The sequence below is a fragment of the Herpailurus yagouaroundi genome, unplaced genomic scaffold (assembly GCF_014898765.1).
Source record: "Herpailurus yagouaroundi ecotype Mexico unplaced genomic scaffold, PumYag 159, whole genome shotgun sequence".
NCBI lineage: Eukaryota > Metazoa > Chordata > Mammalia > Carnivora > Felidae > Herpailurus > Herpailurus yagouaroundi.
In genome coordinates, this window is record NW_024412400.1 from 77,288,665 (window position 1) to 77,309,968 (window position 21,304).

Here is a 21,304-nt window from a genome sequence, read left to right on the forward strand (position 1 = left end):
ATGTTCCATGCCAGTTTATGACTTCCAGCATATGTAAACTTCACCACAACTTTATGAGGTAGATACAAATGTTTCTCTTACAAGAGGGGAAGGGTCAGGCTAACGACTAGAAACGTTTAAAATAGCTATGAGAAAATATTTCTAGTTATGGGTGTTAGACTGTGAAACGTTTCCCCCAAGTTCTTGATGGGCATGGTTTCCTCTTATGAGCAGAGGCTGAGGCAGAGTCCTAATATTTAGTAATTCTAACTAAAATACAGACAAGTCCAAAATGGATATGTAATTATATTATGTTTTGCTTCATCAAAACCAAAATAAGTTATTTTGCTTTTTTTTCTGAGAATGACAAGAAAGTGGACATATCATCCTTGTATGATTTTCATTGCTGCACTTTTTTTTGCATGACTAAATGCAATAACTCATCTGAAAAATAAAAATTATAATATTAATATGGTAAAATCAAATCTGAGGACACTAAGATAAAAATTCAGGTAAAATTAGCAGGTCTCCTCAATCCAGTCTCTCTTTTTTGTTCCAGCGGTATGTGCTAAGAATGTTGACCAAAGGTCTTTCACCCTGTTTTTTATATTCATTGTAAATTTTAATTTTGGCTAATCCTACTCTCCGAGGATGGATGGCTCTATCCTGGGCTGATGGATCATTATCCTTTTTCCAAAGATATGGAAGACCAAACCTATCTAATAACCTCATTAATTAAAACAAAAACAAAAACAACTAGCATTAATCTCAGTTTTGAAAGCAATGCCGTAAGCGCATGGCACACGTAGGTGGGAGAATTTAAAATAGGCAAAGGTGGGGCGCCTGGGTGGCCCAGTCGGTTAAGCGTCCGACTTCAGCTCAGGTCATGATCTCGCGGTTCATGAGTTCAAGCCCCGCGTCAGGCATCTGTGCTGATGGCTCAGAGCCTGGAGCCTGTTTCAGATTCTGTGTCTCCCTCTCTCTCTGACCCTCCCCCGTTCATACTCTCTCTCTGTCTCAAAAATAAATAAACCTTTAAAAAAATGTTTTTTAAAGAAAAAATAATAATAAAAGGGGCGAAGGTGCTCCATGATGAAATCAAAGAAGATAAACTGCACAGTCTACTCCATAGGCTACTTACTAGGCTTACTCCAAATGGATCCTCCACTACAGCACTAAAGCCTTTAAGTTTAGAGCAAATCAGGAGAAAGAACTTTGCATTTCTGTCCAGGCCACAATTCACCTTTACTCACTGCCTTGGCATTAATAGGAAACTTTATCATCAGATTTCTAAATCTTATGAGTTACACTTTATTAGGGCAGCCTATATTCGAGATTGGGAAGTAAGAGGTCAAGGTCTAGCGGGCATTGTGCCTTTAAAACAGAATGTACACATGAGAAGTCAAAGCTGCCAGCAGGTAGAAGAGCAGGAAACTGGCACGTATGGCCCGTGTTGGAGTCCAGCTCGCCCACTTAGAGGCCATCTGCCTGCCTCTGAGCCTCAGTTTCCTCACCAGTGAAACACCGGTAGGAGTTCGCTGCGAACGTTAACCAAGCTAACCTATGCACAAGGCCCTGGCATTCGCCGCGGTTGTCTGTGTCGGTGTCTCTCTGCTTTTAATCCAGCAGGGGAAAGTCAAAGCAGGCAGGCGGCGAAGGGCCCTCCGTGCCCGGGCTGGAGGCAACCCAGCCCGTTACCTGATGGCGTTGACCGGCGGGTTTCGAAGGCGGATCAGCGCCAGCCAGTTCCGCGGCCGCGTGTACTCGGCCATGTCTGCTCAGTCGCGGAGGACGCTTGCGCCTCTCACCGCTGGGCACTGCAGCTTTTCCAGCCGTCGCGGAGCCGGCCCCGCGAGGAGGGGCGCCCGCTGGGCCAATGAGAGCCCGAGCCCGGCACCACCTCCCGCTGCGCATCCTCCCACCCGCTCCTCCTCCTCCCGGGACCCCAGTCCCGCGCTCTGCAGACACTTGTGCTCTCTTTCTCCGGAGTGGTTCCCATCACAACCTAGGTCAGAGAGGACGGTGGAAAATGGGTGCAGTTGCCAGCAAGTCGGAGTTTACAACACCCTGGCCCAAAGAGGCTGCCTTCTCTGGAAAACTTCAGGGTTCACTAAGTTGGTAGAGCTGTCCTCATCAGTTTTCATCTTCATGATCCTTCTTAACAGGAATAGATACCTGGGGTCTTGACAATTAGGTGACATGACACAACCACTTGGCACATAAAATACACGCACTGTGCGTTTCACCTAAATCTGTATGGTACCAACCGCGGACATAACCATTAATGTTACCTGTCTTACTGTAACGGGGCAACCTAGTGAAATGCATGGGTATCTTGTCTGATAACCAAACCTTCTCTTTTTTTCTTTTGAGAACGTTTCCCCCAGTTTTATTGAGATATACTTGACTACTTCACTATGTAAGTTAAAGGTGTACAGCCTAATGATTTGACTCACATAGCTCATGAAATGATTGCCACAGTAAGTTTAGTTAACATCTAATCTCATATAGATACAAAAATAGACAAAAGAAAAAAAAAAACACCTCTCTTTCCTTTTTCTGTCATTTCTAAGGAATGTGATTTCTAGCACTTCATTCATTGTGAATTGCACACCTGTTATATGCTAGGACTAGGCAGGAGATTAAAGGCAAACGAGGCCCAGCCCCTTCCCTCCAAAAGTTCACCACTGAAACAAGGTTTTTCTAGATTCCATTGGCCTCTGGTGGTCTCCACAGTCCATCAAGTGGTCAGAAAGCAGTCTGGAAGTTTCAGAGGAAAAGAACACAATGGAATATCTTTGTTCACTGGGACTATTTTCATATTCTTTTGCCTCTTGGAAATAAAAACAGGTTCCAACTCCTAGGAAAGTAGGATTGCCTTGAAGCCCTGGAAACAGGCAGCAGTCTGAAGATATCCACCCATCAAGGACAGCATAGTAAGGACAGCCTTCCCTTCCAATAGCCGGCCATTTACAAACTAATGCCTCTGTCAGCCTTCAACAACAATCAGCTCCTACAGGTGATATCACTCTCTAATGCCCCCTAAAATTTGCCAGTCCCTGAATTCCACCTTGCTCAAAAATGATGTAAGATCAACAGTCTGCTCTGCTTGGAGAAACTGTGCATGAGGAGCATAGGTTTCCCTTATTATAAGAAGCAATAAATTCAGCTTTGTCTTCTCAATTCTGATATTGGCCTCTGGGGGAACAGCTCCGCAGAGGCATCCTAGCAATTTGGAATGCCTCCACAAAGGCTGTTGTAGGCAAGACTTAACAGTTCTGAATGGCCTGAAATTCTTCCTGGATCTAGGGGAGAGGAGCATGGTGTGGAGCTGTTTTGAGGCAGGTTCTCATCTCTATCTTGGAGGTGTTAGCTATAGGTCATTTCTCATCTATTTCCCTGGTTTTGGTTGAATGCCAAACTTTCTGCCTGTGCTCCCCAGCCCCTTTGGTATGGCTACAAACTTCTTTGTAAATCTACTGAACTGCTTAATAATAGTTTAGAGTAGGCTCCTCAACAGGGCAGGGACCAAGGTAAGCCAGTGACACACCCACTGGGCAAAATTTAAGAGGGCACTCACTGTCAGTGTCCTAGAAGTGCCTACCCTGCCCCACTCCTCCACAGCAGTTCCTGGGATCTGTCGTCTAGCCCCTTCTATTCGGCGTCATCCTGTGGAATTAGGGATGCAGGGAGCTGATACCATGCTGATCTTTCTCTTACTATCTGTGTAAATAATAAATTGTCTAAATCTATTTGGTCTCCTTATAGACCAAATCTATGGGAATGTGGCAAGCCAGCAAGTGCCACCATGCTGCGGCTGACAGACTGTGTGACCGTTTGACAGTCTCTTGATAATTGCGATGAATTGTTATATTCTGAAGTTGCCTTTTCATTTAATTTGTCTCACTAAGTGCTACATAATAGCACGTCATTCCTCTTGGCTAAGGCACTTCCTTCATTTTGCATGTGCTTTGCTTATTATGTCATTTTCATTGTTGTGTTGCAACTTAGGAAAATAGATCGGTTAATCAGAAGAGGTTTTGTGTGTGTGTGATCGAGTGTCGCATGCTCTACTGGAAAAACAAAAGAATGTAAATGTAGAAGTTCATGGGCTAGATCACGCCTATGTGTACTCACAGTAGGAACAGAGATGACTGTGTAAACTTGGTGTTGTGCTGTGAAACTTTATTCAATAGTGCCATGAAGCCAGAGCATTCTCCGGAGAGCTAATCAGATTTTTCTGTCACAACAGAAAATATTGCTTTCCAGCTGCAGTCATACAATCTTTCACATGTTCTCTTCCAAGTCTTTTCCCCTTTCACTGTGGGATATAAATGGGCACTAGGCCTCAGAGAAGGATAGAGCCATAGACAGAAGAAGCCCGACTTTCCAAATGATTTTGTGGAGGAGAGCTGCCTGCTGACTAGAACCAGCATGAGAAGGAAGTGTGGGTCCGTTTGTTAAAGAATTCTAACCTGTCCTAACTAATACAGAGAAGAAACGGGCGGTGAGTATACTCTTCCACAGTGAAGTTGGCTGACAGTTGAGGAGAAAAGCTGCTCACATGAGTACTTGAAATAAGAGATGGGATATAAATAGTTTCTTCATGGTATCAATAATATTAGTAATGACAATTTCTATAATTTCAAGTGGCTTGCTCAAGTTTTGAGCCTTGGAGATATAACACACACACACACACACACACACACACACACACACACACACACACACTCAAGATTCCTAAGGAAGTCCTAACTGCGGCAAAAAAAAAAAAAAAAAAAAAAAAAAAGACTCAGTCTTGTCAATTATCTTGACTGGTTGAAATGCCAAAGATCAATGATGTATTATTGTGCAGATTTAAAGCTCTTGCACATACACTGCAACCAAATCTGAACTGAATGTAGCCAAAAACTGAACTGAGAATCTATTCACTGCTGTCTCCCACATTTCAATCTCTCAGCTTTTTGGTGAGGGCTGCTTATGGCCTGGCATCAATCAGATCATATTCATATTTCCCAAACTTGTGTTTACTTTTTAAATTGAGATATAACTCTCTCTCTCTCTCTCTCTCTCACACACACACACACACACATACACACACACTATCCTTTTAAATTGAGATATAATTGTACACACTAAGTGTACAATTCAGTGATTTTTAGTATATTCACAAGGTGGACACCATCACCACTCCCAAATTCCAGGACATTGTAATCACCCCCAAATGAACCCTGTATCCATTAAGCACATTTGCCTACTCCATATATTTCATATAAATGGAATCACACAATATGTGGCCTCTATGCCTGGTTTCTTTCATTATAGCATAATGTTTTCATTTGTTTCAGGGAAGGGTTGGTTCCAGGCCTCTCTCCTAGCTTTTGGTAGTTCCCTGGCTTTGTGACAACATAACTGCAACCTTCAGTGGTGTTTTCTCTGTGTGGGTGTATCTCTGAGTCCAAATTTCCCCTTTTTATAAGGATATTAAATGACCCCATCTTAATTTGATCATCCACAAAGACCCTATTTCCAAATCAGGTCATATTCACAGGTTTTGCTCGTTAGGACGTCACATCTTTTTTATTTTTTTTAACTTTATTTCTTTATTTTGAGAGAGAGAGCGAGCACAAGAGTGTGCGAGTGTGCAAGAGTCTGCACTGCCAGCACAGAGCCCAACATGGGTATCACACCCACAAACCATGAGATCGTGACCTAGGCCAAAACCAAGAGTCTGATGATCACCCAGGCGTCTCATGGATTTTACAGCTTTTTGAGGAACACAGTTCAACCCATAACAGCCCCATGCAGTCACTGCAGTAGACGCCCTTTTATGGGGCAGAGCAACAAAAGTCAGCCTGAGTACCACAGGCAGCCAGGCAATCTTGGTATTTGAAGCCACAGAAATGGCAATGACTTCCACTCTTCTGAATCATACTTCATAGTTTACGTTAGGTCACATTTGATTCTTTTTTTCCTAAAAAGTAAGCAAAACTGTCCAGAATGGAGAAATGTTAATGCTTAAAAAAACACACACACACAAGCCAGCTTTTCCATATGAATCACCATGAGAAGAAAGATTTGGGCATTAACAGCTACACCTAAAGGTTACTGGATATTTTATAAATTAAAATAAACAGAAAAGATGCAGCCTCCACCTGACATTATTTTTCTGGGGGAGGGTGGACAAAGCCCTTTAAGTTGATAGGATGCACACCAAAGTAATAAAGGACATTTTGAAAAATGAGCTTTTGATGTTTCATACGAAAAGGCTTAACACTTAAAATTGTGCAAGTTTTCTCCTTTGAAATAGGCAGGTAGAGAAGTTTTTTTTTTCTCCTTTAGATGTTCTATAGAACATTGTCTTCAATTCTAACACCATATTGTGATTCAAGTGGTTTCTCCAGCTAAGTACATTTAGGATAATAAACACAATAATACAAAATAAAATAACTAATATTTCATTCTCTCCATGTGCCATGCTTTGCCCTAAATGCTTTGCATGTATTAATACACTTAGTCCTCACCACAACCCTATGGATAAGGCATCATTGTTAATCACCATTTTATAGAAGAGGCACAGAGAGCTATCTTGCCTAAGGCCACTTTGCTACTAAGAAGTGGAATGGAAGCGTGGACCCAGAAAGTCTGGTTCTGGAGCCTGTGTTGGCATGCTTTTAAGATTCATCCATGTTGTGGCATGTATCAGTACTCCATCTCTTTTTATGGCTGAATAATAGTTCACTGTATGTATATACCACATTTTATTTATCTAGTCATCAATTTATGGATATTTGGGTTATTTCCATTTTTTGGCTATTGTGAATTGTGGAGGATAAGCTTAGGAATCCCCCGGGCTTACACCAATGGGTTAACAAGGAATAAGGAAATACAAAGCCACAAAATGCTCACACCCAAGTTTAGGTAAACCATATTGGCAGCTCAAGAATAGGGGGGTGCAAAGGTGCCAGGAATATGAAGGTGCAAATGCACCCCAAAATAGAGAAGGGGTGCAGAGCCCCCAGAATTGAGAGGGAGAGGCAAAGGCCTAAATAGGAACAGGCGCAAAGGTGCCCAAGACATATATGAAATAAACAAGATAAGATATTCAGGGTAGAAGCACCCCCAATTTAGTACTATAGCAGAAAAGCTGCTTTCACAGGAAGATAGGGCCAGGTTAGGTAAATTGGGGACTTGGACTATGCACCTCTGTGCTGCAGGCAAAGCAGCCCAGGGCAGAGACAGTCAACAACAACAACAAAAAAGGTGCCTTGTCAACCCCGAGGTTATTTCCCCTGTCTCATCCCCTAGGCTAGCTAAGTTAAACAGACGCGGCACCTCCTGTGTGCCGTTAAAAACCATCTACCCAGAGGTGCCTGGGTGGCGCAGTCGGTTGGGCGTCCGACTTCAGCCAGGTCACGATCTCGCGGTCCGTGAGTTCGAGCCCCGCGTCGGGCTCTGGGCTGATGGCTCAGAGCCTGGAGCCTGTTTCCGATTCTGTGTCTCCCTCTCTCTCTGCCCCTCCCCCGTTCATGCTCTGTCTCTCTCTGTCCCAAAAATAAATAAAAACGTTGAAAAAAAAATTAAAAAAAAAAAAAAACCATCTGCCTGGCACCAGGATTTTGTTTTATATTGACCCAAACCCCAAACACTGTATATCTTCAAAAACCCCCTTTTTCCTCACATCCCCAAGTTAATATTCCCAGTTTGTCTCTTTGTACATGCCTATCACGTTTGTAAGCCTTCTGATCTGAATAAATACAGGGCAAGAGCCCTTATTCGGGGCTCTTGTCTTTTCCCAGACATTAGCCATCTCTCGCTTTTGTTCCTGTGTCCCACTCTCTTGCTAGACAAGAGAGAACTTTAGAGCCAGAGTCTACGACAGTGAATAATGCTGCTATGAACACTTCATGTACAAGTTTTTGCATAAACTATGATTTTAATTCTCTTTGGCATATACCTAGTAGAATTGCTGGGTCATATGGTAATTCTATGTTTAACTTTTAAAAACAAAATTTTCTTTATTGAACTATAATTAACATACAGTGCTATATTGGTTTCAGGTGTACAATATAAAGGTTAAACATCTCTATACATTACTCAGTGCTCATTACAAATGTACACTTAATCTCTTTTATCTATTTTCCCTAACCCCCGTACACACCTCCCCTCTGGCAATCACCAGTTTGTCCTTTGTATATTTGCTTTGTATATTTGCATATGGGTGAAATCATATGGTATTTGTCTTTCTGTTTGACTTGTTTCACTTAGCATTAAACTCTCCAGCTCCTTCCATGTGTTTGCAAATGGCAACATTCTTTTCTTTTTCTAATTTTTAAAATTTATCTTTGAGAGACAGAGAGAGAGAGAGGGAGAGAGACAGTGCCTAAGCTGGGGAGAGGGGCAGAAGGAGAGAGAATCTTAAGCAGGCTCAATGCTCAGCACGGAGCCCAACATGGGGCTTGATCCCCTGACCCTGGATCATGACTTGAACAGAAATCAAGTCAGACGCTCAACCAACTGAATCACCCAGGCACTCCAACATTCATTCTTTTGTATGGCTTAATCATATTTCAGTGTGTGTGTGTGTGTGTGTGTGTGTGTGTGTGTGTGTGTGTACCTCTTCTTTATCCATCCATCTGCCAATGGACACTTGGGTTGTATATGTCTTTTTTAAGGAACTGTCAAACTGTTTTCCAAAGCAGCTGCACCACTTGACACTTCCACCAGCAATATGTGAGTTTCCAATTTCTCCAAGTCCATGCCAGTTCTTGTTGTCTATTTTTTATTATTTTTTTGTTCATGAGTTATATTGTGCTTTCTTTGTCACCAAACATGGCCTTCTTCCTTTCTGAGTGAATTCTAAATAGAATCTGCCTGGCTTATGGAAATCACTTAGGAAAAATAGTCATATTATTAGCCATTATTAGTATTATGTTCTTTTGAGATGGATTAAATTGTGTCTTCCCTCTAGGATTTTATTCCCATCTGCTTTGAATAACGGTTTGCAAATTAATATAACATGAATTTTTAGGGTCAAATAAAACAGGTTGTCATAACTCATACCTCCATTAATAGAATTATCAAATGTCTAGCAACTGTTATGTATTTCCAGGTTTCCTGTCAAAGTGCCTCGATATTAAGCCACATGATTATAGCCTTGAGAAATCTCAAGGAAAATGAAAGGGAGCAGAAAACTAATGGAGGGCAAATGTTTCAATTTTTGAATAGGCAAGAAGATAAAAGATGCTGCATATTGGTGAGCTCTAAATTAATACCTTATGAAATTTCAGAAGAATTCATTAAGGAAATAGTTTGTGAAGAGGAAGTGGTGATTATCAAAAATATATAATGTTCACTCAGAACAAGATACGCCAAATTAATTTTCTTTCAGTTTTGCAAGGATTAATATATCAGAGGGTCAGAGAAATGTTGTGTTGAAATTCCTAGAGAAATTGAGCAAGGTGAGAAAATGGAATCCTTGTGGACATGCTGTGGGTTGTGTGTAACTATGTTTTATGAATAAATATCTAACCAATCATACTTTTATTGACCAGTTATACAAACAAGGCACTGCTAATGCAATGTGAGCAAAAACAGATATGGTACCTGCCTTCATACTGCTTTCTTCATAGTATTATGGGACAGTAGATCTTAACTCAGGAAGAGGGAGGAGGAAGCTAGCATTTTGAAAATACTGTAGAAAATGTAGGCTGACAAAAAGATGAAAATCATCTGTAATTTTATCAATGAGAAATAACACTGTGGACACGTGGGAAAATATCCTTTCCCAGTTTTGTTTTGTTGTTCTAAACATATGGCCTTTTAAAAATATTAAAAAAATTTTAAATTCCAGTGTAGTTAACATACAGTGTTATATTCATTTCAGGTACACAATATAGTGACTTACCAGTTCCATATATTACTCAGTGCTCATCAAGATAAGTGAACTTTTGGGGGCATCTGGGTGGCTCAGTCAGTTTAAGCATCCAACTTCAGCCCAGGTCATGCTCTCCTGGTTTGTGAGTTAGAGCCCCACACTGGGCTGTCAGTGCGGAGCCTGCTTGGGATTGTCTCTCTCTCTCTCTCTCTCTCTCTCTCTCCCCCTCCCCTACTTGCATGTGAGTGCTCTCTCTCTCTCTCTCTCTCAAAATGAATAAATAAACTTAAAAAAAAAAAAGATATTTGAACTTTTAATCTCCTTCACCTAGAAAATACACATCTGGCACTTACTCTGGGAGGTTCTGATTCTGGGCAGACCCAATAGTTTAAAAAAGCTTCCCAGAGGGGTTCCTGGTTGACTCAGTTGGTTAAGCATCCGATTCTTGATCTCTGCTCACTCTTGATCTCTGCTCAGGACATGATCTCATGGTTTGTGAATTGGAGCCCCCACACCAAGTTCCATGCTGTCTGCTTGGGATTCTCTCTCTTTCTCTCTCTCTCAAAATAAATAAATAAATTTTAAAATAAAAAAAAAAGAACGGTGCAGTGGACTACCATAAATTTCCCTCATGAGATTTTCTTAACCAAGGATGAGCATTAAAATTCTCTGGGAAGCTTTTTTTCTTAAAATTTATTTATTTATTTAGAGAGGGAGTGCATGCACAAGCAGGGGAAGGACAGAGAAAAAGGGAGAGAGAGAATTTCAAGCAGACTCTGCACTGTCAGCATGGAGCCCAGCTCAGGGTTCGATCATGAGATCATGAGCTGAGCTGAAACCAAGAGTCAGACACTTAACCAACTGAGCCACCCAGGTGCCCCTGCACTGTTCTTGACTTGATTCTACCTTGAACCACTTTCCAAACTGAGCAACTAATAATGTCAGAATAATTTCATATATACATCTATAATTGCTCACATTAAAATAGAATTAAATAGAATTAAATGAAAGAAACTGTTGAGGAATTTTCCTACTGCTTTATATTTTATTCACAAATTATCAGAGTTGGATTCTAGATGAGTTCATGTCAGTGAGATGTAAAATACAGAGCTGGCTTTGTAATGGTCATCACTGCTGTTCAGAAACAGTCTAGTTTTCACCCCTTTTTACCCATGGTAGGAGTGCACTTCCCTGCCCACTTGAAGTGAGGTCATCTGACATTACTGTAGCCAATAAAACGTGAAGCATTAAGTCAATGGTGCTTCACCAGATTCTTTTTTCCTTTGGCTTGGCTACTGGCAATATTCAACAGTGGTTGTTCAACTGGTCTAGGTTTGCCAGTGACTACAATGAGCCGAGTCCCTCTGCAAACCCAGACTAATCCTTTAGCATGATTAAGAAATTAATTTGCGTTGTTTAAAGATATTGTTTATTTCCTGCAGCAGTACCCTGCCTATCCTGATACAAAATTCTAGGGTGAGTTTGTAACAGCATGACATTTAATGGTTAGTGTAAAGCTCTACAGTTGAAAAGATAAGTATTGTAGAGTGTCAAGTCTAGAAATGAATGTATATTTTTGCTCTTTTCTAGCCTGAGAATCACCTTGGAATTACTGAATGCATATCCATCCCCTCTGAGAGTGTGTGCAATATGTAGATGTGAGATGAGCTGCTATAGTCATTTTGCCATGTCGAGAGAAGCTGGTCCTAAGCTGAAGCAGATGCTACTGAAGGCAGAGTAGAGAGGGGAAGAAGGATGGGTCCTGAATGATATCACTGAGTTGCTGGAACAACTAACCCTGATGACTGTCATGACAGTCCACTGACAGAAGTCAACACATCCCCTATGTTTAAGCAATGTTCTGCTATGTTTTGTGGAAGCCTCAAAGATGTGCTGCCCAGATTCCCTTTCAAGGAAGGACTTGCTGCACAGTTCCAGGGAGTATTGCCAGCAGGCAGGCCCCAGCTTTCAGATTCCCTGGGGTCTATCTCAGCTGCAGAGAGCTGCCTTGCTTGAAATTACCTTTCCTGAGGCAGACAGCATCCAATACAAAGGGCCATTTCAACCTGCCACAGGATACTCTGATGGGCATCACTCACTCTACAGCTCTCTCCCAAGTAGGCTGAAGATTCCTTTGACCTGAATAGCAGTTCAACATCTTCCTCAGACCAACTCTGCTCCTGCCCTTTCCTAATAAAAATCCCCATCTTCATATCAGTGTCTACTCAAAAACAGTCTGTGACAAGTTTTCTGTAACATCAGCCTAAAGCATCCAAATTGAGATCCCATGGGATAGTTTGAACTTGGTCTTGACTAGAGGAAGGGAAATGCACTCATGATTTTATTTTTAACTTTGTGTTGTGGAAATTTTCAAGCATATACAAAATATAGAAAGAATATAATGAAACCCAATATACCCAACTTCAAAAATATCAATATATGACTAATCTTTATCATCTGAACCCTTCCAATGTTGTTTTAAAATACATCTCAGACACTACAGGATTTCATCTATAAATACCACAGCACACTGATGTTTGCTTTGAGATGCAATGCAGGGTCCAACCCAACTCCTATCAGTTGTCTCTTTTCTTCCTCTTTCTACCACCACATCTTTCAAAAGAGTATTTTAATAGAAGAAAAGGCAGTAATAGTAGGGATAAAAGGGCCCAGAAATAATCCTAAAATCTATTCATTCTTTCACTCATTCAACAAACATTTAAAGGCCTGTTATCTCCCAAAGTCTTGGGATATTCAGTTGTTACCCGTATACATGGTTGTTCAGATAGGCAGTGTAACGATGTCTTCGTCAGATGAAGGAAGGAAGGAAGGAAGGAAGGAAGGAAGGAAGGAAGGAAGGAAAGAAGGAACAAAGGAAGGAAGAAAGAGAAAGAGAGGAAGAGATAGAGAAAGGAAGAGAGAGAGATGGACAGAGGGAAGGTGGGAGAGAGAGAAAGGAAGGAATGAAAGGAAGAGGGAGGGAGGGAAGGAGGAAGAGAAAGCATCTCACCTAGTAGTCACAGTGGGAAATACACATTGTTTTCTACTACACAAAACAAGAAAATGTTTACTCCAGGAAGGACCTTAAAGAGGAATTTGAGGCCCAGAGAAATGAAGTGATTTGTCTAAGTTCACGTGGCTAGTTAATAGCAGATGTAGGCTTAGAACCCAAATGTTGACTCTAAGACCTATGTGAATTGTGATTGTTTCAAACTCTTAAAAATGTGCTTTGAAAGATTTTAAATATAATTAAAACATATTTTTTTGCATTTATTTTTATCAAGTTATAGTATTTTGGTAGCAAAAGGGCAAAAGTATATTGATTGAAAGAAGGAACTAGATGAACCTATGATAATATTAACACTGAATTATTTTTTCCATTAAAAGTTCTGCCTCCCTGGGGTGCCCAGATGACTCAGTCAGTAGAGCATGTGGCTTTTGATTTCGAGGTTGTAAGTTCGAGCTCCATGCTGGATGTAGTGATTACTTAATGGAGGGCACTTGTTGGGATGAGCACTGGGTGTTATATGAAAGCCAATTTGACAATAAATTATATTAAAAAAAAATAAAATCTTAAGAAAAAAAAGTTCTGCCTCCCACACCAGATAGGAAGTTCCTTGAAGGCAGATTATTTTATTCATATTTGTATCCCAATGCCTGGCATGGTGTCTCTCCTGAATGAATGAATAAATGAATGAATGGAATCAAGAGGCTTAGATTCTAGAACTAGTCAGTTCTAGATTCTAGTCAGAACTAGTCATTCTAGATTCTGATCAGTTCTCTATTGACTGCCACTGGCTAACTGTGATTTTCAGTAGATTATTTAATACCTATGGTCCATAGATACACTAAAAATGTCATTGACTTTTTTAAATGATTGAGTTGGAAAAAACTTTAAATTTCATCTACACCAATTACATTATTCTATGGGTCTATGGAATTACCTGATTATTTGGAACATAGACTTATTACTGACATTTCAATAATAATACCATGCTAGCTTTGTCATATTCCTAGAACAAAGATTAAATATTTAAGAGAAATTCCTAGCAATAAAGAAGTCTAAATAAAATTTTGTTAAATCATTGGCAATGCATTCACAATCTTTCTGTTAACCTTCGGTTACTGCTTGGATCAGTTACTTATTCTTATCCAGCCAATTAAAACAAGATAGAACTCACAGGAGTGGATACTTAATCCCTCAGTTCTGGGTAAATATAAGAAATATGCCAGGCGAGAGGGGACTGTGTTTGAAATGAACTCGGCAGTGCCAGACCAGAACATTCAGATAGATGATCATCAGAACCATGTGATATCTGCTAGGTTACATTGCTCCTTCAGAATCATGTGACATCTGCTAGGTTACATTGCTCCTGCCTCTCCTGGACTGGGATTTTCCTAGTCCTTTTCACTTAAGAGTGAAGGTCTTGAAAGTGAACCTGCTTTTACCTAATTAACACCTTGAGGCAGATTTGGGAAATGGAGGAAGGTAGTGAGGATTTTGAGACTCCACTTCTAGTCCTAGCCCTGCCATTAATTGTGTGACTCTTAGTCAGTTGCTTCTTTGGATCCAGTTTTCCTTACTTGTAACATCAAGAGGTCAACTAAATTAAAGTTCTTTTCACTTCTAACATTCTGTGAGGTTTTTGTTGTAAGGATAAATTCTCACCTCAACTGGTCTCCAGTTTTTTCCTAGGTTAACTTTCTTTCTTCCACAATTTATTATCTCCATATTTTTGAGGGAAGAACCTGGGTTTTATTCACCTTTCTCCCAGTATCTAGCATAATAACCAAGCAGGTAGGTGATTTCAAATAGGGTTGAAGTATGTTCCTATACAAAATTCCACCTTTGGAGGAGCTCACAGTTCAGAGGAAGGTACCAAGTATCATTAATCACTTGATTACATGCTGAGGATACAACAGATAACAGGAAAACCAGTTCCAGCTTTCCTAACTACTTACATGTTCCAACAGGAAACAAGAGAGTGCTTCTAATGGTTAAGCCTCATTGAGCCAGAGTTTTACATGTATAATCTCAAGAAATACACCCCCCTCCATGTTCCAGGTACGAGGATCATCTCTGTTTCACAACGAAACGGGCACAGAAAGGTTAAGTGACTTGCCAAGGTAACACTCTTACAAGTGAGAGGCAGCATTCGGAACTTGGCAGCACAGCTGCCCACACTCCCAAGCACTCCACGGCGCAGAGAAATCGGAAAAATCACAACAATCTGTGTTCAAGACACAGAGGGAGCATAAGAAACTTCAGAAGCCTGCAGAAGCTGGCAAAGAAGTCTGAAAAACAAAAAATGAACTTCTCCGAGCTGGATTATACAACCGTTTAGAAAAGCTGGCCGCAAGAGAACCCGGTAAATAGGATCAGGAGCGCTTTGGGATCCGGGGGAAACCGAGGAAGAAATCGGAAGTGACATCTAGCGGGGTTGGGCGCTGAGCGGGACTACCTGGCCTAGCGGAATTTCGGCCGGAAGTGATGCACAGGAAGTTACGCCCTGGAGGCGGTCCCTGGTGGTGGAGGGCGTCGCGATGGGAGGGGCGGAGCGTCTGTGGTCCTCCTGGAACCTTGGATCCGGGGCAGGTAACCTGCGGGCCAAACTTGGACGGGGTCAGGGGTGGAAGTTGAGGTTGGCGGCCTAGCTTGCTGCAGGCCCCAGTTTGGGCAGGGAGAGGTGGCTTGCGTTAGGCTGGAGGAAAAGCTCCTTGCCGTGGGACTGCCCGGGGAGACAGGGGTGCGAGGAACTTTGGGAACCGGGTTGTGAGGACCCAGGTCGTCGAGGAAATACAGGTTGAGACTTCAGGAATTGGTCATCGCCGGGGGTTCATGAGCTCCTGAGCCTTGGCGCTCTGGGGTTAGAGGTGGAGCCTGGGCATTGAGATGAGCAGATCTAGAGTTCATTTCTTACCCACTCCGACCCCCGCCTTCGTTCTGTTAATAGGGGACAGGTACTTCACCTCTTAATCCAGGACAATGCCTTGCCACTATCGGGCATTCTTTAGATATGTTGTTGGATGAATGAATAATTTAATATGAACGCACGAACCAGATTCTCACTGAGAAGGGAGAACTTCTCCCGAACTTCAGGATCTCTACCTGAGTGTGGAAGTGACTCCAATTTAGTTTGCTAGCCCGTGAGTTACGAGGATGCTGAAGGAGTATTCAGAACACGATTGTTGTTTTGTGGGGTTATTGCAATTTAGAAATATTTGTCTTAATATTTTCGATGGTGGGCGTGGAGGATAAGGCGACTAATTTAGCTTCTTTCAGATTCTTTTACTTTCCTGGGAAGAACTTCCAGGTAATGATGGGGGAGGTGGGGGAGGTGGCCATCAAACGGTAAGCTGCAGGTGTAGCACGGAGCTTTTAATTGGTGATATAAGTGCTTTCTTTTCAGCAATGTAACTTACTTTCCATTTTTTCCATGTTTTCTTTCTTATATTGGGGTACTTCTTACATTTGAGAGGTAAATAAGAATTATTTCATAACAAAGATGAAAATATTAATTTATAAAAGTCCAGTCAGAGATTTCACCTGGTGTGTTCACATAACATCAACTCCTTACACACAGTTGTAGGAGGCATCCAAAAGAATGACTCCCAGGAGATTAAATTGTCTTCTCTATAAAATATTTGTTTAGGTGTCTTAAATGTGATGAAGAATGGGCACAGACCTAAAGAACAGGTGCTGTAACCAGATTGGTTTCGATTGTCAAATGAGAAAAAGTGTGGAGGACGGACACATCAGGCAGTGTAATGGGATCTGGGCATGAATCATTATCTGGATGCAGTGATTCTGTTTATGAGTTTTGTGCTGTCTAATGTAGCTCCTAAGAGGTTCTAGAATCTTTTTAGACTGGATATAATGGAATAGGAAAACCTGAATGTATGCCTTTGTTTGTTTTTACAGAGAAGAAACTAGTAAGCATTTTTAGATTTAAAAATCCAAGGGGCACCTGGCTGCCTCGGTCAGTGGAGCATGTGACTTGATCTCAGGGTTGTGGGTTTGAGCCCTGTGTTAGATGTAGAGATTACTTAAAAATAAAATCATAAAAAAGAAATTCAAGATATTTTTAAAAATAGGTTGAAAAAACCTAGAAAGTAGACATGTAAATACATTTTTATAGTCATTTAAATTTAAAAAGTTTGCCTGCCTTTAAAACTTGTTTTCCCAATTTCTGGAAAGGGTTGGTATCCAAATCATTACCGTCTTTACATGTTCTCACTATGGTGCCACCTTTAGAATACATATAAATTTGGTACAAAGCAGTGTTTTGAGATCCTCTAGATTTTAATAGTAATGTCTTACTTGAAAATATAGTTTTGCCACCTCACTCTGCTGTCCAAGGTCATATTCACTGATTTTGCATATCTAAATGTCTATATTCATAATAATAACTATCATAACTATTATTCTTAGTAAGTTAGTGTCCAAGTGGTAACTTAAGTATGTGCATTGACGTTCTTGAGGTTTCAGTTTTGCAGAATACTGATATCAATGGACTCTAACATGGACTTCATTTAAAGAAATCCACCGACCATTATTGGACAAAAACATGAATCAATTTGTATTGTGGCATTCAAATCCTAGCACTTTGGGAAAGGTAAGTTGTTGACTATGTTTTATGTTAGGTGAGAAATAGAACAGCCTTGGATTAGTCTAGGTAATTGTAGGATTGTGCTTGGAAAATGTAGAATGAGTCTCTTCAAATTATGTTTTAATCTAGACCTTCCAGAGAGAAGTTTGTTCTGTATATATGAGGCAATGATTACCATTCCCTATAAAATTGATCAGAAATTAAAGAGATTGGCAAGTTATATTATTCCTGGAAGATTACTGCTCTACCGTCTTTTTTTTGGGGGAGATCCCTCAGCACATTAGGGCCTGATAGAATATATCAACCTGGGGATACCCTGTAGCAATAGGGCCTCAGATAGTCATTTAAATCATCTCACATCCAAGTTTGGCTCTGTAATAATATATGTACCAAATCTTCTGGCCAATTTTGCTTTATATGTTAGGTTAAAGTGAGAAAAGTAAAAAAAAAAAAAAAAAAAAAAAAAAGTTCTTTTTTTTCACCCTTTATCCTGCTTTATTTATGCTCTTTTTTTTCCTTTAAAAAAAATCTCTTACATGATTCATTCTACAGGCCTTTTATCTTTCTGTTCCAGGGGTAAGCTTTCTGTTTTTTTTTCCTATTTCACCTTTCCTAGCTTAGGAGTTTAACTTTCAAATCCTTAACTTCTAACTTTGTGATCATGTTCAGCACCTTTTAATCACTAAGCATTAAACTTATAGTTTTTCCTGGTCTCCTTTGTAGACACACTGACTGCTTTTTTAGAATTTGCTCAATTCCAAAACCAGCCAGTACTTCTAGGAGTTCATCTTTCATATATATTTGTGCTTGCATACAAAAATTTGTATATAAAGGTATCATTACCATATTATTTAAAATTAAAAAAGCAAAGTAAGAATAACCTAAACATCCCTCAGTAGAGGTCTGGTTAAATAAATGCCTTCATGCAACGTAGTACTTTGTAGCTCTTAGAATGAACGAAGCAAATTCATAGGCAGAGATATGGCAAAACCTCTAAGATATATTGTTAACTGAGAAAAAAATGATATAGAACTCTTTGTATAGTATGTTTTCACTTTGTGTTTTTAAAAGCATACATTTATATATATACATGCAAAATTTCTTTAAATCTATGTGAGAAACTATTGACAGGTACTCCTGGTAAATGGGACTATAGGTTTACAGTAAGAAGATGACATATTTTTTTCTGTGTACTCTTTTTGGTGGATTGAATTTTCAATTATGAACATGTTTTTATAATACTAAAGAACAAACAAATGACAAGGCTTCAGCCTAATTTAAGAATTATGGGAGCCAACAAATATTCCTATGACTTTTGTCCTTATAATTATTTGCATCATTCAGAGGGAGTAGGGTTGCCTAAGTGAGGTAACATTTTGTCAGAGCTGCATGGAAGGTTTGATGATATTATTATAGGCTTTTAATCTTGAATTTATACTCACATAGAATTTATAGCATGTTGCTGACCTCACTAGGTAATATGGATGTTACCTTTTTTTGCAAGCTAGGTTTGCATTATATGGGCATGGTTCTTCTGAGCCTCTCAGTATTACTGAATGTGATGGACTTTGTTTTATTTGAATTGCAATTGAAGGACTCTACTCTTTAAACAAATCTTAGTTATTCTTTTACTTTGTCTTGATGTTTAGAGCTGGTTTAAAACATTTCAAAGAATGGCTTATTCTCTCTGTTAGCACAATCAGTAAACCACAAAGAATAGTTTGAAGTGACTGATTATTTGTCATGGGACTCAGCAAAAATTTCTCGTGACATTTACTTCTCTAGCCATCTTTGTCTTTCCACAGTTTCATTGTGGGAAATTTGGAATAGTAATAGGTGAATACAAGAAATTTAAAGATATAATAATCTTCATTTCATTAGTAAAGGGATTTTATTTGAAACTTGCTTAAGAATAGGCTTTGTAAGATACATACCTCTCGGATACCACCGATTGTGTATTTCATGAAATCAAAATGAAGGCCACTTATCAGGGGGACTGAGTCATGATTAATGCAATAGAACAGATTATGGTATGTTAGGTGTTTTATACATACTTTGGCAGAGTATTTTGCATATAATCCTTTAAGTTAAATGATGCTTTGCTTCTTGAGGTCAATGAGATTAATCACTACAAGCCACAAAGTGGAAATCATTGGGCAGGATGCCTAGAGTTGGACTCCTTTTCTTGCAATGAATTGAATCCAAGGGTAGACTGTGTTTTCCAGAGTCAAGATGGATATGGTAAAGGTAACACATAGAAAGAAAGGAGCAGGTGAACAGGAAAGTTACATGTAGATAACATAGAATTGGGGAAGATACATGTATATGTGTTTGTCTATGCATATAGATATGGATTTATAAAATGCATATATATTTTATTTTACACATAATGTATATAAAATGTATATAAATGTATAATGTATACAATAATAATGTATATAGTGTATATACAATTTTCTGTAAAACCAGAAGTTCTGGATAGAAAGATATCCAGTTAGCACAGGAGAAAAAAAAAAACGTCAGAATTTTAAGACCTCAGAGCTGGGCCTGTCGTGGGCTAATTCATGATTATGAGAGCAACTTAAAGAATTTGGGATGTTTTAAGATCATTCACAAGTTCAAGTGATGGCAAGGTAGATAGAAGCCTGAGAGAAAATTAAAATCTAGCTACATGTAAGATTATGGATGAAGGTATGTCTTAAGATTCTGTTCTGTGGTATTGTTTTGGGGGAGAGAAAAGAAAGGAGCACTCAAAAATACATGGCTGTTCAATTTGAATTTGAGCTCGGACCATAAGTCTTTACTACCTTTCCAATTGTGTATGACCAAGATGGATGAACTAGATCCACTAACTAACAAGACATTATTGTACAGAACCTGATTTCATTGTTATTTATACCTTGAAGAACACAAGAATTGTTTTTAATCAGTTTTGTGATTATGTAAAAGGATAACTGTGGTGATCTAGATGGAGGGGACTGGACCATTTTGTTCAGAAAATAGAAGACTTTTGAAGAGTTGGAGAAACTGTAGGCTAGGAAGCATACTTGTCTGTTGTGTGAGGCCAAATAAAGGTAGGAAACTAGTCAGCAGGGGAGCAGATTGTGTCTAGAGGCAGTGAACTTGAGGTCATTAGGGCTGCTTAAGCAGAGATTGAACATTGAACATCAGGACTGTTGTATAGGGGATTCTCATTGTATGGGAGATTGTACTAGATTATTATAAAGGTTCCTTTCAAATCCTAAAACTTTCTTTTTATACTGCAATGAAGTATTTATCACAGTATGAGTATACATTCTATCATCCCTGTCTTTAAAGTTTTTTTAAATATTTATTTATTTTTGAGAGAGAGAGAGAGAGAGCGTGCGCAAGCAGGGCAAGGGCAGAGAGAGAGAGAGGGAGACACAGAATCTGAAACAGGCTCCAGGCTGCAAGCTGTCAGCACAGAGCCCAATGCAGGGCTTGAACTCAGGAATGGCGAGATCATGACCTGAGCCAAAGTCGGACGCTTAACCAACTGAGCCACCCAGGTGCCCGTATCATCCCTGTCATTAAATACTGATAGCTAACTTATCCACCCATCACTTATCCACTAATCTCAACTTACCTAAACCAGGAAGTAAATTTAAAAATTACCTGACTTGCCAAATTTTAAGACGCAAAACCCATAGGCTTTTTCTTAGGTCCTTAGTCAGTTTATTGACTTTTTTTTAAAAGGGCTTAATTAACTGGTATCTTACCCCACAGTATGCTAGAAGCAGCAAATTGTGAGTGGGCCAAGTGCTATTGTAAGTTCAATATATATCCATGCTAATAATGGTGATGACATGTGTAACAG

At 39.8% G+C, this 21,304-nt stretch overlaps 2 protein-coding genes across 6 annotated transcripts in view; one reads left to right on the top strand and one right to left on the bottom strand.

Moving 5' to 3' along the window:
• EHHADH (enoyl-CoA hydratase and 3-hydroxyacyl CoA dehydrogenase) overlaps nt 1-1,832 on the bottom strand; it is a 47,579-nt gene extending 45,747 nt beyond the window's left edge. Inside the window, exon 1 of the mRNA XM_040480991.1 lies at nt 1,678-1,832. Within this exon, the coding sequence (XP_040336925.1) occupies nt 1,678-1,751 (74 nt within the window). The 5' untranslated portion in view covers nt 1,752-1,832. The remainder of the gene's footprint in view (nt 1-1,677) is intronic.
• Nucleotides 1,833-15,363: 13,531 nt separating this feature from the next.
• Nucleotides 15,364-21,304, top strand: part of MAP3K13 (mitogen-activated protein kinase kinase kinase 13) — a 171,278-nt gene continuing 165,337 nt past the window's right edge. For 3 of the 5 annotated variants that reach the window (XM_040480995.1, XM_040480992.1, XM_040480997.1), the window contains exons 1-2: nt 15,372-15,452; nt 17,346-17,472. The gene's annotated coding sequence lies outside the window, so the exon portion shown is untranslated. The other 2 variants (XM_040480993.1, XM_040480994.1) reach the window with 2 other exon arrangements.